Source organism: Bos javanicus, chromosome 19 (genome assembly GCF_032452875.1).
Source record: "Bos javanicus breed banteng chromosome 19, ARS-OSU_banteng_1.0, whole genome shotgun sequence".
Lineage (NCBI taxonomy): Eukaryota > Metazoa > Chordata > Mammalia > Artiodactyla > Bovidae > Bos > Bos javanicus.
This window is the reverse complement of record NC_083886.1, coordinates 54,095,356-54,114,909: the sequence shown is the minus strand read 5'-3', so window position 1 is coordinate 54,114,909 and position 19,554 is coordinate 54,095,356. Positions and strand designations below refer to the sequence as shown.

Below are 19,554 nucleotides of genomic sequence, written 5' to 3'. Positions count from 1 at the left end.
AACCACCTTCCACTCCTATCACCTAGATTCATCATCTCCCATAGCTGATTCAGAGCAGAGAGGAGACATTTCTGAACCCCGAGAGGTTTGATTTCTGCGCTTCAGGTCACCACCCAGTGACGTGGGACCAGATTAAGGCTATTTCTGGCAGCGTCTGGCTTGGGCTGCTGACTTCACCAGCACCGTTGTAAAATCGATCTCCAGCAGCTAACGAGTCACGGGGCCATGTGCTGTGGAGCCGTCAGCAGCGAATCACGTCAGAGCCCGTAATTGCCTCCCCAGGTACTGTGGAAACCTGACATCACAGGGCCGACACAGAGAGCGGGGAGTGGGCAGGCTCGGCTGAGATCGCAGCCGGGGGATCCTAAGGGGGGGGGTCTTGGTGACTCACAGGCCCCTTCCCACACAAACAGCCCATTGTTCCTACTTGAGACAGCCACTGGGGTGGCACGGAAACGGATTCTGAGGATCCTTCCAGACTGGCCAGTTTCTTCACCTAGTGGCCCACAGCAGGGTCAACAAATCCAGGCAGGCAGCTGACCCCCTTCCTCCCTCCCTCATGGGTGCCCCCCGCCCCTGCTCTGGTGCCCCTTCCCTTCCCACCTCCCTGCTCCTGGCTCCCTCTCCTCCAATCCCCCTGCTGCATTCTGCTCTCCTATCCACAGTCTTCATCAGCTTCCTAATGGCTAGTCGACAGGAGTGCTCCTTGGTCTGGCATTCGAGGCCCTCCATTCAGCTCGACCCTCACTGCATGTGAGCCACCAACCTGACTGGGCCACCCAGTGTCACTGCCCAAAAATCCCTGCTCAGACAAGTCTTGGCAGGCCTGGCAATGTTCATGGCCAGACCCCGTGTACCGTGGAGTCAGCCTGGCCCAAGGAGACATTGGGACTGCTGTCTTGGTTCCCTCTCTATCACCAGAGCTCTTTCTGTATCACTCCCTAGCACACTCAGCATCCCGCCCATGCACCATCAGCTTCCAGGCTGAGAACTTCTCAGACTAGGGACCTGAGACCACGTCCTAACAGGTGATTGGAGTGCACAAAGAGTGGGCACTCCCGGCCCCACATTACCCAGTTTTGCCTCCTCACTCCCAATTTTCAGTGCTGTCTGGTCTGTGTAGGTTAGCAGGGGTCATGGTGGGAGGAGAGCTGCCTGGGCACAACAGGCCTGCTGCCCTCAAGGTGGGGTTGTGATGACTATACAGTGGGCCTCAGGGCGGCTTCAAGAGCCCCTCTGATTCCCATCCCTAGAAACCCTGGCTATGTCCCCTGTGGGGGACTCAGATAGACCTAAGAACACGTTTTATAAAGCACAGGGCCAGGTGTGATGGTGACCCCTTCCCCCCAGGGAACCTGGGTTAGGATGCCACATGCAGGGAGGAGGGAGGCCACATGAGGAGCCTCTGGACTACAGGAGTGTGAGGTGGGGATGGCAGCATGTGTCCTGGGACCTGGGAACAGCATGTATCCCTCGTGGGGGAGCTGGCCCTAGTCCACGAGCCCAGGGCTAAGCCCCCCATAGTCCATCAGCAAGGCCCACCTTGGCTTTCCCACTGCTTGGCGGCCCACAACAGCCAAGCCACACACATCTGAGAGCCTCACCAGTTGTTTCTCCATGTCCTCGTCCCGAGGAGAGCTGACAAAGATTGTGTTCTGCATCAGACCCACAAAGCACCAGAAGGTGTCTGACTCGTCTAGGACCTCAGCCAGGATGGGCGCCACCAGGTCCGACATGCCCTGGGAGTAGCCAATGGCTGGGTTGTACACTGCATAGTTCAGCAGGATCCTCCTGGAGATGCAGTGCAGAGAGCAGGGAGGTCAGTGGAGAGTGGCTATAACATAGCGGTGTGTTGTCCAGGCCAGTAGAACCCCGGGCTGGAGCCTCTGGGTTCTCCAGGCCCCCGTGCTTCACCTTGATCTTAGAGGAAAGAGAGTAGCTCCTGGGATCATCTCCAGAGCTTGGGGAAGGTAAGGGCCTGCACTTAGGCACTCACCAGCCCCAATTCTCTGGAGCAGAGCAAGGAGGAATGTGGGTCTGATTTTCTTAATGGTCGACTGCCTGTGACAAAGGGTGGGCTGGCAGGGACTTTTTTTTATGGGCTGCTAATTTTGTGCAATTATTTGCCAGGAGGCAACAGAATGTCAAAGATGCCAGCCTCAGCCCCTGTGTGGCTTGATCTCCCAGAGGACCACCCAATGGGAGAGGGAGACACTCGGGGGAGGCGGGTTCACAGCTGGTGTGGGCCAACCAACTGGCTTGGTGGATGCCCAGAGGGTGGGGCCTTTGCTGGTACCTTTGGGAGGGGCTTCAGGCCTTCCCTGGGTCACTAGGACAATAAGGGGCCCATTGACATTGCTTGAAATAGCTAAGGACTCTCTGATTCTGGGGCACTGAGCCTAGAAGAAAGATCCTTGACCCCTGCAGAAGCTTCTGCGGCTGGTCCACTTCCCAGAGGGTCAGCTGAGACCTGAGGGGTGAGGTGAGGCTTCGGGGCGGCAGATGGGAGTGAAACCCAGTTGGAAAGGAGCCCTGCTGGCCGGGGAGGTGGTACCTCATGCTCTCCACATTGGGATTGCCTTCGCCTCGGAAGAACTGGTTGCTCCTATCTGTCCGAACCACATCCTTGTCCACGGTGAACTGCACGTTCCGCCAGAAAGCTCTGTGCTCTTCAGGGGTCATGGAGAGCCTGGCACGGAGCAGAGAGCCCGCTGGGAGGTCAGCAAGAGTCCCACCCGCTCCAGGCCACCAGGGGCGCCCCTTCCCGCCCCGCTCAAAGATGGGAACTGGGGTCGCTGGCCAACCCTCCAGCTGCCACTTACTCTGGGCAAGGTAGGGGCGCTGGGCACAAGGCTTTCCCAAATTAACTCGGTCTCACCGGTCCCAGCTTCTGGGGGAGAGCTCACCGAAACTACAGGGTCAGGGAGGCCCAACAGAGCTCAGCAATCCCAGTTCCCAGCTGCCCTCCCCTCGACCCCCGCCCCGCTGCCACCCCGGCGTTCAGTGGTGGGATGTCAGCGCCTCGTTAAGTATGTTGAAAAAGAATTCTAAAACCTTGACATGCGAGCTAAAGAGAGCCAGTCCCGGGGCCGGGTGCGGGGGTAATGACTGCACTTATCCAGACCCATCGCTCACGGTCCTGGGAGACCCATTTTCCAAGGAAACTATGGGTCACGGAACATATTATCAATGCTGAATTGCACCTCAAATTGCCTTTCCAAATGGCATCTCCCTCCGCGGCTCCGGAGGGGGGGAGGCGGGGGTTTCCCCTCCGCGGTTCGAGGGGGGCCCCGGTCGGCCGCCGCGGTCACCTTTTCTGCTGGATCTCGGCGTATTCCTTTCTCTTCTGCACCCGCAGCGCCTCCCTTTCCTCCGACGTCGACTCGTGGCTGTAATAACGCAGCAGGAAGGGCCAGACCTCCCCTCGGATTGACACATCAATGCCGCCGAAGAAAATGGCCTGGAGGAAGCGGCAAAAGTTGGGGAGGGGCCAAAGCAGGACCGCTCAAAGCACCCCCAAATCCCCGGAGATCTGTGTTTTGGTGGCTTTGCTGCGCCTTCTTGACAACTGATGCCTTGATTCAGATCGCTGCAATTTGCACATGTTTAGAAGGGGAAAATGCCGGCCCCCCATTCCCATACAGGACACAAACCAGGCTCATTTCAATGTCAATGCCCCCCCCTGGTGCGGCGCTCAGATTAACCTGTCGTTCTCACGTCAGGGCCTTAATCCCGGTTTTGGAATCGCGGGCGCGGGCTGCGAGCTCTTCTATACACGCTGTCGCGGGGTACCCCGAACCCGCTCCGGAGGTTGCTTTTTCATCGCAGCGGCTTTGATCGCTCTATCGGGCGCGTTCACACAGCCGCTGGCGTCAGCGGACCGACCGACCGACCGCCCCCTCCCCCGCCCCCGAAACCCGGCCGGAGGCTGCGGCCCGTGGGCGCGGCCCCGACCCCTGGCCTCGAAGCCGCGGGCCCGCGGGCGCGCCGGGCCTCACCTTGCGGAGCTTGTACTCCTCTTCCACTTGCCCCAGCGCATTCAGGTGGCGGAGCCAGGCCGCCACGTCCAGCCGTCGGTACATGCTCTCCTCGGGGTGTGTCTCGGAAGACGGCAGCTTGGGACGCCGGATGGAGAACTGCATACACGTCTTTTCGTCGGCGACCTGCTGGACGCGAGGACCGTCGGGGCGGGGGGGGCGGGGGTATGGAACAGTGGCTCAGACGCTCGGCTTTCGAAGCCAGCCCGCGCTCTTCGCGGGATGTAAACGCCTCCCCCCCCCCTCTTCTGAAAGGAGGGGGACGCCTCTCCCCCGCATACAAACCCCTAAATGGCAAGTGTAATTAGACGTAATTAAAATGAAAATACCGTCCGCTTACCATGGTCCCCCCTCGCGCTCCCGGCTCCCGGCCCACTCCCACCGACCGCCTCTCCCCTCCACTCTCCCTCCGGCCCCGCCGCAAAGACGGAATTAATGCCTGGGACGGCCAACTTCCCTCTGCCGGGAGGGCCTGCAATAAATTACATGTGATTGGCCACATACAAAGGGATGGCTGTTCTGCGAGCGGGGAGCCCGCCTGTCAGGTTGTCTCCACGGGCAGTCACGGATCCAGGGCAAAACTGCAGCTGACATTTAATTCAAAAATCAAAGGTTGTTCAATGTAGGGGGAAAAAAAAGCCATGCTACTGTAATAAGGGAAGCCAGCAGGAGGCTCTGTGGGAAGGAAAGGAATTTTAAAGTCAGCCCGTTTCTAATAAGCACATACACTATCTTAAACAGATAATTAAAGAGCTCTTATTACATTTGTATGTAGATTGAGGAAAATATGGCAGGAAGCCTTGTCAAAACATGATTTTTCAAGTGTGGAGTACTGCCTTTACTAGAAGCCTGGGCACATGTTTTAAACCCGAAGTTGCTGCTCTGTTTGCCCCCAGCGACCACGGGTCACACCCTTGAGGCCTGGGACTCCAAGGGAGAGAGTGGGTGTTCTGGTCTGGGTTGGAAGGGGAGGGGAGGGGTGGGGCAGCACCCATTCCCCCCTCCCTAGCTACCTGGTCTTTTAGGTGCGTCTCAGCGCAGTATTTCCACTGCTGAAGCACGTCAGGCAGCTTGTCCAGGCCACCATGGTGGAAGTGGAACACTTTGTACTGGCTTTCCCGACTGGCGACGACCAGCTGGCCACTGGTGCAGGCCTCATCGCTGAGCGGCCATTGGAGGGGGGAAGAAAACAGACCCATGAATATGTAAACACGGGTTTTTATTTCCAAGTATAATCAGAGGCCGCTATCACTCGACCTCAGAGGCAGGAAACAGAAAGTCCCCCAGGAGTTTGGCTGCTGGCGGGAAGCAGAGAGAATTATGCCCTCACAGAAGCCATCACCCTCTTTGCTGAAGGAGGCAAAGCAGCTCCCTCTTGGGGAGGCCCCAGGTGGGACTGTCGTCGCCCCCGGGAGATCTGCCAGAGCAGCCTTCAGTCCCCACCCCTGCCGGCCAGGTCACATCCTCCCTTCTGTCCTGGATACCATGGAGATATCATGATATCATATCATCCATCTCCTAGGGGTGGATGCCCTGACATGAAATCAGATTTGGAACCCAGATGGGTGGGCACTAAGGAACTCCCCTCCAGTGGGCTTTCCATCTAGCACAGAAGTCACTCTGGGAAAATCCTCCAGGGAAATTCACTATATGTGCCTCAGGACCATCGCCCGACCTTGACTGGCCTTCCCTGAAAGGCAGGATGGGGCTTTGGGTCTGGGAATGCCCCCAGAGGCACAATTGCTTCTTTGAAGCACTGGTCTTTGGCTGGTGCTGTCTTGCAGCTTTCAGGAAGAGAGACATGAGGTGGGGAACTGAAAGGGATGGTCCCCCATCATGAAGAAAATAGTGCCTGCCTCTAGAAAGCCATAGCCTATCCTGAGTATGCACTGAGTGGTTGGGCCTCTGATTGGGTGACCGGGAGCTCCCTGCAAGCACTGCTCTCTCTGTAGCCCTAGTTTGTCATCTTCCCCCAAACCAGAGCGCAAGCAACAGCTGCTACTATCACGCTGAAGGCAGAGGAAACAGTTTGGGAGCTACCCAGACCGGGCTCCTGCGGGGCAGCCATTGTGGGGCACTGCCTACAGGGCACTAGTGATGTTGGGAAGCAGACAGTTGGGAACGTCAGGCTCCTAGACCCAAGCATGGCCCCCCGGGGACACGGCAGGTGCACAGGCAGCTTCCTGGACATGGCCAAGAGGGCCTCACCTGAAGAAGAGGCGGAGGGAGCGCATCTGGCCCAAATCCACTCGGAACACACCACAGATCTGCTCCAGGGCGCCAGCCCTCTGCGGCTCATCCCAGCGCTGGGGCTGTAGGAGGCCGCTGCCGTCCGGGAACTGCAGGTGGGCATCCATGCTGGAGGGGGAGCTGGTGGAGCAAGTCATGTGAGGACTACACATGTCTGTCGTGCAGTCATGGGGGGAAGGGCAGGCAGGGAGGGCTTGGGGAAACCGTTTAAACATGTGTGTCTGCTCAGAGACATACCGGAGCACATCGTGCAGAGAGGTTCTCCATGAACATCCATGAATGAATGAATGAATCCCATCACAGGTACTTTAATGTGGATGGGGAAACACTTTTGTGACCAAATTCTGTCCTACCTCTGTAAAGGCACTAGGCTGTCATAATGACAGCTGAGGTCCTACTGACTGGGTTTGAGCCCTCGCTGTGTGACCCTGGGGGAAGTTAGCAAGCCTCTCTGAACCTTTGTTTCCTTCTTTGCAAAGTGAGGATAATAACAGGCCTTCTAGTAGAATGAACAGCGCTTGGTGCTGGGCACCCTGGTTTTCAAGGCTTGCTAAAAGAAGCTTGTTTCATGACCATTTTAGACAGCATGGGGCTTCCATTTGGGTTCACACTGGTTCAGTATTTTCCTGAAAAAATATTGGTTCCATAAGGAAACATTTCGGCTGCAATCCTATTAATACTACCAGTAAACACTTAGTTGAGCCTGGCTCTGTGTTAACCACTAGCCCTGTGCTTTTTATCACATATAATCTTCACAATAATCCTAGGAAATGAGTGGTTATTATCCCCACTGTACAGAACAGGAACTAAGGCTCAGAAAGGTTAAGTAACTTGTCCAAGGTCACACAGTTAGCAGGTGGTAGAGCTGGGATTTGAACCCAAGCTTTGTGGCATACATCTTTACCAGGGTATTCGATGGCCTCTCAGTTCAAAGTTCAGCAATACCGCATCATTCTTTTATTCTGCCTCTTTAAAAACTTCATTGTCTTATTTGGACCCTTGGTTGCAAAATATTTTATTTCATGGAATCAGCTACACTGCAGGTAAAATGATGTCTCTTGAGATTTCATAGTAAACTCTAGCAGATGACTGCTAAAATATAGTCAGAGTAAAGGCAAACATCGGTTCAACCCCAACATCCTGCAGAGCTAAGACTGCAGTCGCTTTATCCCGCTTTTCCTGTTTAAACCAAGAACATAAAAGTGTCGGAGGCAATTAATCTGAAGGCACCTCTCCCTCAGATGGGCACCAGGTCTCCCAAGGAAGCTATCCGAGATTGTTGACGCACCATCTGTCTAATTCGGAACTTCCTCAAAGAGGAAGACTGGCCTTAGAACCTTTGCTGCTTCTAGAACAGCACTGGGCCTGGTGTGCTGTTCTTCCCTACTTGCCTAAGGAGGTGGGTGGAGCCAAGTCCCCCCATTTCTGAGGGGCACCTGGGGTCTCCCAGGAAACAGACTCAGGTGAAGACAGACAGCCGGATTGGGAGGAAGGCAGACAAGCTGAAGCACGCGGCCACACGACAAACTCAGACCCAAAAAGGCTGAGGGATTCCCTGTCCTCCTGAGGGGACCCTGACCGGGCTGCACTATGCAATGATTGTTTGCAAAACAAGGCAGGCCGCAGGGCTGAAGACAGCCCCCCACCAAGCCGCTTCTTGCAGCATTTCATAATCTGCTTATTGAACAATGAGGCCGCAGTGGCCAGAGAGCATGTGCTTGGCATGCTTCCCGACTGGGCCGGCCCATCCGGGCTTACCTCCAAGCCCAGCCAGAGAGGGGCCACTAAAGGGTGGCATTATTTCCAGCCCCCCCTCCCCCAGCCCTCCCCACCGCCACTCCACACACACACACACAGCACGATCCTCTAAAATCTACATGCTCTTCCCAACATGCTGCGTGCTGCTCACCCCACGGGGCAGGCCATGGTTTGCAGAAACCAGATCCAGGATGGACACCGGCTCTGGCAGAGTCCTGGCTGAAGCTACTGCTCCCCTGCTGTGGTGGAAGGATTGAGGCCCTGAGGGGAAGGAGCCCCAGAGAGAGGGCCCCCGCCCCACAACACCTTCCTGTAGCAACTTGCCCCCAGGCAGAAGTCTGCCTGAACCCTTTTACAACTCCTGCGGGGGAAATTATTTGCATTAATTAATTGATTGATTGATTAATTCAAGACCTTGTGTTGGGACCTACAGCTGGGGTTCCACCATTCAAACTGGAGCAAAGTTGATGGAAGCCTTGGTTCTCGTTATTTTGGGCCTGTCGTAACAGATGTCCGTACAGTCATCTAGGTCACCAAGGGCCACATCTGTTTCTGCCTCAAGATCCATTGCCATGGGGTTAAGGGCTGTATCTCATTTGCTCTTCTGCACCTCCAGCTCCCAGTACAGGCCTGGCACAGGACACAAAGATTTAATACCCATGCCTTGGATGAAATTTTAAATGTCTGGGAATTTTAAAGTCATAGAAAAAAAATGGAAATAAAATCTTGGGAAATTTGAAATATGTATAATTTTTATTTTTTTGTCTTTTTATACATGCAAAGCCCTTTGGTTTAGGAATATTCATATGTGCTGCATATAACCTGGCTTGTTCATAAAATTATTATGTGTGGTACATTAAAATTATAAGGAAGGTTTATTTAGGGCAATAACTCTCAATATGCTAGAAGTTAAAACTGTTTTATAGGTACAACTAGAAGATGCTAAACTCTAAGAAATACAGAATTTTCTTTCTGAGGATCACCAACATGCAAAAACAGAAATGAAAAAGAAAAGTCAACTCTGTTATCGCAAAACATAGCAGATGTGTTGTCTACCTGATAATCACAGCAATGTCAGGCACAGAGTTGGGAGTTTAAATATGGCCTCAGATTCCTAGGGTGGTGTCCATTCCTCCACCTCTGAGACTGAGCTGGTCTTTTGAGTGGCTTTAATCCATAGGATATGGTGTGAGTGACATCCTATGAGCTCCAGAGCCTGGCCTCAAGAGGCTTCTGCATGCTCCGTCTTGGCACACTCCTACCACCATGAGAGGAAGCGCAGGTACAAATGAGTGACCACAAGGAGAGAGAAACCCAGCTCACAGCACCACAGTCTCCAAACCTCATGGACAGAGGCCATGACAGACCCTGTACCTGGCTGAGCCCCTAGTTGGTGACAGCTGCTGAGAAAGCCCCAGAGCACCCAGTAGAATGGTGAGACTTGGCCCAGTCCAGCCAGAAGAACTGTGAACAAATTAAACGCAGTGGTTTTAAATTGCTAAGTTTTGGAGTCCTCCATTATAGGGCCATAGATGACTGATACATACCGGAAGTGTCTGTTTTCAGAAAAAGCTCAAGCAGGAGGGAAGAAACCTCCAAAATTATTATTTTGGGGTTTTTTTTCTGGCTGTACCTCAAGGCATGTGGGACCTTAGTTCCCCAACCAGGGATCCAACCCAGGCCCCCTGACGTGGAAGCATAGTCCTAACCATTGCCTGGGAATTCCCTTCCTCCAAAATTATTGAATTGTGGTTCTCAAGGTCAAAGAGACATTGCGGCCAGACTCTGACATTTTTAAATATCCAAACTTCTAAGTTGGCTCTTGCTTTTGTTCCTCCTAAGCCTTTGAGTCAGTTGAACAGTATGTCAATGGGACCCCAGCTGTAGGTTCCAAGTATAGTGCCTGGAATTAATTAGTCAATTAATTAATGCAAATAATTTCCCCCGCAGGAGTTGTAAAAGGGTTTAAGTAGACTTTTGCCTAGAGGCAAGTTGCTGCCGGAAGGTGTGTGAGGGGCCCTCTTTCCAGGGTTCTTCCCCTCAGGGCCCCAGTCCTTCCACCACAGTGGGGGAGCAGAAGCCTTCACCCTGGACTCTGCCAGAGTGAGTGTCCATCCTGGATCTGGTTTCCGTAAACCTTAGCCTGTCCCATGGGGTGCACAGGACACAGCGCCTTGGGAAGCGCATGAGATTTTGGAAATCGTGCTGTGTGCATGTGGAGTAGAGGTGGGGAGGACTGGGGGAGGGAGGCTGAAATTAATGCCGCCCTTTGGCGGCCCCTCATAATTGCCAGAACTTGGAAGCAACCAAGATATCCTTTGGCAGATAAATGGATAAACAAACCAGTACATCCAGATGATGGAATATTATTCAGCAAGAAAAAGAAATGAGCTATCAAGCCATGGAAAAGGTATGGAGGAAAGTGAAAGAAGTCAATCTGAAAAGGGTACATACTACACGATTCCAACTCTATGACATTCTGGAAAAAGCAAAACTATGTAGATAGTAGTAAAAGAATCAATGGCTGTCAGAGATTGGGACTGTGAAGGAGTGAACAGGTGGAGCACAGAAAAATTTTAGGGCAGTGAAACTACTCTGTGTGAGATTATAGTGGTGGATACATGTCATTATACATTTGTTAAAACCCATGGAGTGCACACCACCAAATGAATCCTAATGTAAACTGGGGGGGGGGTAATGATGTCACTGTTATAAATGTAACAAACATACCACTCATGGGGATGTTGGTCATGGGGAGGCTTTGCACGTTGTTGGGGCAGGGGGCATATGGGAAATCTTTGTACTTTCCTCGTAATTTTGTTATGAATCTAAAACTGCTCTAAAAAATAAAATCTGTTTAAAAAAATGAAAAGCCAAAGAACAAACTGAGACATATATATGATAAGGGTTAATATCCTTAGTATGAAAAAAGGTATGTAAAAATTTAAAAAATGAGTGCCCAACAGGAAAAAAAAAATGGCAAAAGGACATGAAAAAACAATCACTAGAGAATAAACACAAATAACCAGTAACATTTTCATATTCAGAGTAATGAAATAAAGGCAAATGGAAGCAAGATACAATTTAGGGGGAGGTCTATGAAGTTGGCAATAATTAAAAGGTTATAAAATATAGTGTAGGTAAGGATTTGGGAAAGTACTCTTGCATGGCTGGGGGCACTGTATGCCAGCCAAATTTCTCTCAATGGCAATTTGGAAATCTAATGCAAAAGCCTTAAAAATGTTTATTTATTTTCATCCTTTACTTTCATTTCCAGGTATTGAACCTAAGAAAACAGCCATAGTTACCTACAAAAAACACTTAATGTGAATAGACACAAAAAAGCCTCCGAGGAAAGTCCAATGCTCATTCAGAAGAAAAGCTGTCAGCAAACTAGGAATTGAAGGACATCTCAAACTGATAGAGGGCACCTGCAGACATTCTACAGTTCACATCACACTCAATAGTAGGAGACTGAATTTTTTCCCCCTATGATTGGAAGGTTCTATGCTCTGTAAGAGACAAAAAAGAAACTGAATCTCATAAATATTGGAAAAGAAGAAGTAAAACTCCCCATTTGCAGATGATATAATTGTTTACATGAAAAAATTCCCATGGAATTTACAAAACAACTCAGAACTAATCAGTGAATTTAACAGAGTTAAAAAAATAAAAGGTTATTATACAAAAATTAATTGCATTATTAAAGACTAGTAACACATAACTGGAAAATGTAATAAATAAAAAATTCCACTTACAGTAGCAAAAAGCCCATATAAAATATTTAGAATAAGTGCAACAAATGACATTCAAGACCTTTACACTGAAAAACACAAAACCTTGCTGAGAGAAAGTAAAGGAAAACTAAATAAATGAAGAGATATACCATGTCCATAGATTGAAATGGTCACATTGTTAAGATGGTAATCTTGCCAAATAGATCTACAGATTCAACACAATTCCAATCAAAATTCCAGAAGAATTTTCTGGGTAGAAATTGGCAAGCTGACTCTAAAATTCATATGGAAATACAGAAGTCCTAGAATAAGCAAAACAACTCTAAAAAGAGGAGAAAGTTGGAGGACTTATTAAAAACTACAGTAATCAGTGTAGTTTGGTATTGGTTAAAGAGCAAATTTTTTAATTAATGGAAAAAAATAGACAGCCCAGAAATAGGCCAATATAATTGACAAAAAAAAATTAGACAAAAATGAAAAAACAATTCAGTGGAGAAAAGAACGGTTTTTCAACTAATGTTGTTAAATCAACTGGATATCTGAATATATGAAAAAATTAACATCAACACTTTCTTCATGTTATAAACAAAAATGAACTCAAAATAGATCACAGACCTAGATATAATACTCAAGACTGTAAAACTTCTAGAAGAATCCATAAAAGAATACTTTTTGTGATCTTAGAATAGGCTAAGTTTTCTTAAAAAACAAAAAGCACAAAACATAAAATAAATAATAGATTAGATAACTGAAAACTCTTTTCTTCAAATTACATCATTTAAGAAAACAAAAATGCATCCCACAGCCTGGGAGAAAATATTCATGACACACATATCCAATAAAAGACTTGTATTCAGAATATGTATGAGGAACTCTTAAAATTCAATAGTGCTGTTAGATAAATTTCTTAGATGTGATACCAAAAGCATGATCTATAAAAGAAAAAAGTGAAAATCGGACTTCATTAGAATGAAAAACTGCTCTTTGAAAGGCATTGTTAAAAAAATAAAAGAGTCAAGCCAGAGACTGGGAAAAGATATTTGTAAAGTATATAACTGATGAAGGATTTATATTCAGAATATATAAAGATCCTTCAAAGCCCAGTAAAAAGAAAACAAACAACACAAGTTTAAAATTGCCAAAAGATTTGAAAAGACACTTCGCCAAATAAGGTGGCACATAAGCATAGGACATTACTGATTACAAGAGAAATGGAAACGGAAACCACAATGTGTACACATATGTCAAAACTCAGCAAACTGTGCACTTTAAATATATGCAGGTATTGTAACTCAGTTATACTTCAATAAAGTTGTAAAAAATACCAATACTCAATATGATTACCAGATTTCTAACAAAAATGAATATTTTATTTTTTTAAGCTTTTAAAAATATTTTATTTATTTATGGGTTTTTTTATCTGCAGCATGTGAACTCTCAGGTGTGGCATCTGGGATCTAGTTCCCTAACTGGCCCCCTGCATTGGGAGTGTGGAGTCTTAGCCACTGGACCACCAGGGAAGTCCCAGGGATATTTTAATATATTGTGGCACATGCATATGATACAATGCCATTAAGCTAGTATGAAACATTTTATTAAAGTATTTAATGATGAAAGAAAATGCTATTATGTTGAATCAAGAAAGTAGGGTGAAAATTATATGAAATATGATACAACATAGTTTTGTATATAATGTATATTTAAAAATATTTTATATCTACATTAAATAGATAAATAGAAAACCACACCAAAATGACAATAAAAATCATCTCTAGGTGGCATTATAGTTTGTTTTCATCTTCTTCTTTATCTTACATATTTTCTAAAAAGAATAATGTGTCATTTCGATACTCAGAAATAATAAGTTGATCTTCCATCTTTTTTTAAACAAGTCCATATTAACCTTTATATTGTAAAACCAATAAGGATAATTTTGAAAAGAAAAAAAGGAAAAAGTCAGGTATCAATAACCAATCATTATCTCGGTTACCATTTATTTGAGGTTTCTTATGTGCCAGGAGCTCTGCTGATTGCTTTAAAGATTTTCTCACACTAACACTATGAAGGAGATATTATTAACTCCATTTTATAGCTAAGAAGACTGAGACCAGGAACATCATCCTCAAATTTCACAGGTGGTAAATGGCAGAGCAGGGATGGACCAGGCATGGCTCATCCAAAGCTCAAATTCCTGACACCTATTGATGTGTGACTTCCAGAGACAAAGGCAATGACTTAAAAAGAAAATAAAGGAAGATACAGAGGAAAAAAAAAAACCTCTATTTTAAAAACTATCTCTTAAAGAATGCCCCTGAAAACATACCTACTGCTCCCCGTTGCCCCATGCTCCTGGATCTCAAACCGTCAGCAATCAGGTTTTGTCCACCAGTGAAGCCCCAGTCCTCAGCCTGGTGCACGGTAATATCAGGTCATTTTTGCCCACACCTCCTTGTATCACTGCACCACACTGAATGGCTTCAAGCAACAGAAATTTCTCTCTTGCAGTTCTGGAGAACAGAAGTCTGAAGTCAAGGTGTCAGCAGGGCCAAGCTCCCTGTGAAGGTCTTGGGGATGATCCTTCCCTGCTTCTTCCAGCTTTTGGTGGAGTCTGTGGCTTTCATTGGCATGGACACATCACTCCAGTCTCTACCTCTGTCTTTACATGGCCTTCTTCCCTCTGGGTGTGGCTCTCTGTGTCTCTGTTCTATTTTCTTGTAAGGGCACCAGTCTTTGGATTAGGGCTCACTCTAATCCAGAATGATCTCCCCATAACTAATTACATTTGTAAATATGTTCTTTATAAATAAAGCTGAGTTTTGAGGTTCCAGGTGGATATGGATTTAGGAGAATATTATTCAATCAAGTTATACCCCTTTATATGCTCCCACTATATCTCAGGCAAACTGGACAACTCATATCCTTTCTACCTTATAAGGCCCTCCCTCCATGCAGTTGCCTCCTTGGGTTCCTCCCCCTGGGTTACCTGCTCTCTAGCCTCTATTCCTGTTCTTTTCACTCTCCAAGACCCAGTTTCTCTGTTTTCCCTTGACTTTAGGGAAGCTGCTAAGGAGAGTATCTGATGTATCACAGGTACCCCAAACATGCTGATTTTCTCTTATTTCTTGCAAAATCCTTAGAAATTTATCATTCTCTTTGGTGTGTTTTGCTTTGGACTTTGCATTAAGTCAGTTCCTAATGCCCAAACCAGACAGACATCACAAGAACATAGCATTCTAGGCCCTAATGAATATCCCTCATGATAGAGACACAAAATTCTCAACAAAATACTAGCAAACCAAAGTCAACAACATCTAAAAAGGATTATACACCATGACCAAGTGCGATTTATGCCAGGAATGCAAAGGTGGTTTAACATATGAAGATCAAGTCATGTAATAACCAGATTAATAAAGATTACAAAAACCACACAACCATCTCAATAGCAGCAGAAAAAAACATTTGACAAAAATCCAACTCCTTTTCATGATGAAAACACTTACCAAACTAAAAATAGAAAGGAACTTCCTCAATCTTAGTAAGGGCATCTATAAAAACCCACAGCTAACATCATACTCTATGGTGAAAGACTGAAACCTTTCCCCTTTAGATCAGAAACAAGACAAGGATGTCTGCTCTCACCCCTTCTATTCTACTGAAGGTTATATTCAGGGCAATTAGACAAGGAAAAGCAAAGAAGCAAAAAGGTATCCAGACTGAAGGAAAGAAGTAAAATCATCTCTATTTGCAGATGATGGATTTTTCATATAGAATATCCTTAGGAATTCATATCTACACACACACAAAAAACCTGTTAAAACTGATACATGAATTCAGCAAAGTTGAAGGATACAGGATCAATATACAAAAATTAATGCATTTCTATACACTAGCAATGAACAATCCAAAAACCAAATTAAGAAAGCAATTCCATTTACAACACACACACACACACATACACACACACGAAGTAAAAGACTTGCATAGCAACTACCAAAGTATTGTTGAGGCACAGACCTAAACAAATGGACACCACCCTTATGGCAGAAAGTAAAGAAGAACTAAAGAGCCTCTTGATGAAAGTGAAAGAGGAGAGTGAAAAAGTTGGCTTAAAACTCAACATTCAAAAAACCAAGATCATGGCATCTGGTCCCATCACTTCATGGCAAATAGATGGGGAAACAATGGAAACAGTGACAGACTTTATTTTCTTGGGCTCCAAAATCACTGCGGATGGTGACTGCAGCCATGAAATTAAGACACTTGCTCCCTGGAAGAAAAGCTGTGATCAACCTAGACAGGATATTAAAAAGCAAACGCATTACTTTGCCAACAAAGGTTCATCTAGTCAAAGCTATGGTTTTTCCAGTAGTCATGTGTGGATGTAAGAGTTGGACTATAAAGAAAGCTGAGTGCTGAAGAATTGATGCTTTTGAACTGTGGTGTTGGAGAAGACTCTTGAGAGTCCCTTGGTGTGCAAGGAGATCCAACCAGTCCATCCTAAAGGAAATCAGTCCTAAATATCCACTGGAAGGACTGATGCTGAAGCTGAAGCTCCAATACTTTGGCCACTTCATGCAAAGAACTGACTCATTGGAAAAGACCCTGATGGTGAGAAAGATTGAAGGCAGAAGGAGAAGGAGTAGACAGAGGATAAGATGGTTGGATGGCATCACTAACTCGATGGACATGAGTTTGAGTAAGCTCCAGGAGTTGGTGATGGACAGGGAGTCCTGACATGCTGTGGTTCATGAGGTCTCAAAGAGTCAGACATGACTGAGTGACTGAACTGAACCGAAAGAAATGGAAAGTCATCCCGTGCTTACGAATAGGAAGACTTCATATTGTTAAGATGGCAGTACTCCCCAAATTAATTCATACACTCAACACAATCCCCAACAAAATCCTACTTGCCTTTTTTGGAGTTATTGACAAGCTGGTCTAAACATAATATGGAAATGCAAGGGGACCCAGAACAGCCAAAACAATATTGTAAAAGACGAATAAAGTTGGAGGACTCACACTTCCTAGTTTCAAAACTCACTATAAAGAGGTACTGCCATAATGACAAGACATATTGATCGATGGAATAGAACTGATGGTCCAGAAATAAACCCATACATTGATGATCAATTGGTGTTCAACAAGGTTGCCAAAACAACTCAGTGGGAGAAAGAATAGTCTTCAACAACTGGTGCTGGGACAACTAGATATCTATGTGTAAAAGATTGAATTTGGACCCTTATCTCATCCCATTACAAAAAATTAACTCAGAATGGATCAAAGATCTAAATGGAAGAGCTAAAAGTATAAAACTCTTAGAAAAAGCATAGGCATAAATCTTCATGACCTTGGATTAGGCCGTGGTTTATTCAATGACATCAAAAGCACAAGCAATCCAAGGAAAAAAGAGATAAATTGGACTTTGTCAAAATTAAAATCTTTTGAGCTTCAAAGAAAACTCTCAAGAAAATAAAAAGACAACCCACAGAATGGGAGAAAACATTTGAAATCACATATGTAATAAAGGGCTATATTTTAAAAAAGAAAAATTTAGAATACAACACTAAAAAGACAATTGATCCAACTAAACAATGGATCTACCTGAATAGATGTCTCTCCAATGAAAATATTCAAATGACCAATAAGCACATAAAAAGATGCCTAACATCATTAGCCATGAGGGAAATGCAAGTCAAAACTACAGTGAAATATTGTACCATTTCACATATTAGGATGGTTATAATAAAAACCAAAGACGGAAAATATAAGTATCAGTGAGGATGTGGAGAAATTAGAACCCTTATACATTGCTGATGGGAATAAAAATTAGTGCAACTACTGTGGAAAATACTTTGGAAGTTTCTCAAAAGTTAAATACAGATTTACCATATATGACCCAGCAGTTCCACTCCTAAAAAATTAAAAATATATATCCACACAAAAACTTGTATATGAATTAATGTGCATAGCAGCATTATTCATAATAGCCCCAAAGGGGATATGACACAAATGTCCATCAACTGAAAAATGGATAAACATAATACAGTATATCCATACAATGAAACACAAAATTAGTGAAATTTTAGTAATTAGTAAATTAGTAAAATTAGTGAATATAAAATTACTGAAATACTGATATGTGCTACAACATAGAGGAATCTTGAAAACATACTAAGTGAGAGAAACAAGTTACACAAGGCCACACACCTAGGCTTCCCTGACCTGGGTTCGATTCTTGGGTTGGGAAGATCCCTTGGAGAAGGGAAAGGCTACCCACTCCAGTATTCTGGCCTGGAGAATTCCATGAACTGTATAGTCCATGGGGTTGCAAAGAGTCAGACGTGACTTTCACTTTCACTTTTCATATGAAATATCCAGAGCAGAAAAACCCATAGAAAGAAGGCAGGTTAGTGGCTGGTACAAGCCAAGGGAAGGGAGGAGTGAGTTTTAACTGTGATGGGTTCGGAGTTACTGTTTTGGAATGATGAAAATATTCTGGAACTTGATTGTGGGGATGGTTGTACAACTTTGTGAATGAACTAAATGCCCTTGCTTTGTATAGTTTTAAAGGGTGAATTTTGGAACTTTATCCTGGTGGCCCACTGGTAAAGACTGTGCTTCCACTGTAGGGGGTGCGGGCGCGATCCCTGATCAGGAAACTAAAATCCCTTATGCCGAGTGGCACGGCCGAAAAGTAAAAAAGATCTCTGTGTTTCAATTCATGAAAAATGAACTACAATAAAATATCTTTTAAAAAGAAATAAAGGGTGAGTTTTACTTTACATGAATGATATCTCAATAAAAAGAAGTCCCTGTGTCCCCCATCTCCCCTGTCTGATTCAGCCTGAACATCTCCTGGCAAAGGCACAAAGCGTGACCTCAGCCAATATTTGTTTACTCAACACAAAGTTCTCAGTGCCTCCCAGTTCTGGGGATGGCTGAATGTTGCCAGACATTTAGACCTTCATTCTGGTGGAGAACGAGGGGCAGACACGTCAGGAAGTGACTGTGTCATGGGGACGTGGGCACAGAGGTGGGAGGCTCAGGGGCTGACATTCTTGAGGGTGGTCTTGGGGAGCCTGGGTGAGGCCTGAGGCGGGGAGAAAAGCCAGTAAAGCAGAGAGTGCAGAGAGCATTAATAGGTCAAGTAAGCGACGCACGCTGGAAAAGGCGCCCATCACTATGGGGAAAATGGCGTTACCCTGGGAAGAGAGATTCATTTTGCTCTTACATTGTTGAGTTTAACTTTCCTCCTAGTGAAGGAATGGAAATGATCTCATATTATAAATAATTTTACATTAAAAATATACTCCTTGCTTTTTTATTATTTAATATTGTAAGTAATAAATTCATTTTTGTGGTAAAAAATTCAAAAATACTAAAGTGTGCAAAATCAGCAGTGGAAAAGCCCCTCCCAACACCTTGCTATCCTGTCCAGTGTGCCCTCCAAGAAGCCGTCTTTGTTGGCAGCTTGGGGATTCTTACCTTGCTTCACGTGTTCATGTATTTAAAAAGTAACTTGCAGACATCATTTTACAATGGCTCAGGCACAATTACAAAAGAACAGTGTAATCATTTATTCACCTGGACTCATTAATGACTCCCCTAGGAAGTCATTAATAGTAAAGCATCATCAGATGGTAAAGTGTCTGCCTACAATGTGGGAGACCAGGGTTCAATCCCTGGGTTGGGAAGATCCCCTGGAGAGGGAAACGGCAACCCACTCCCGTACTGCTGCTGCTGCTGCTGCTGCTGCTGCTAAGTCGCTTCAG

At 45.9% G+C, this 19,554-nt stretch overlaps 1 protein-coding gene across 6 annotated transcripts in view; it reads right to left on the bottom strand.

The window, feature by feature from the left end:
* The window catches only part of TBC1D16 (TBC1 domain family member 16), an 89,199-nt gene that overhangs the window by 9,580 nt on the left and 60,065 nt on the right, over positions 1-19,554 (bottom strand). For 4 of the 6 annotated variants that reach the window (XM_061392654.1, XM_061392656.1, XM_061392657.1 and 1 more), the window contains exons 4-9: positions 6,246-6,407; positions 5,051-5,198; positions 3,999-4,166; positions 3,312-3,460; positions 2,555-2,689; positions 1,605-1,791 (exon numbers count right to left, since the gene is read on the bottom strand). In XM_061392654.1, the coding sequence (XP_061248638.1) occupies positions 1,605-1,791; positions 2,555-2,689; positions 3,312-3,460; positions 3,999-4,166; positions 5,051-5,198; positions 6,246-6,407 (949 nt within the window). The remainder of the gene's footprint in view (positions 1-1,604; positions 1,792-2,554; positions 2,690-3,311; positions 3,461-3,998; positions 4,167-5,050; positions 5,199-6,245; positions 6,408-19,554) is intronic. The other 2 variants (XM_061392655.1, XM_061392659.1) reach the window with 1 other exon arrangement.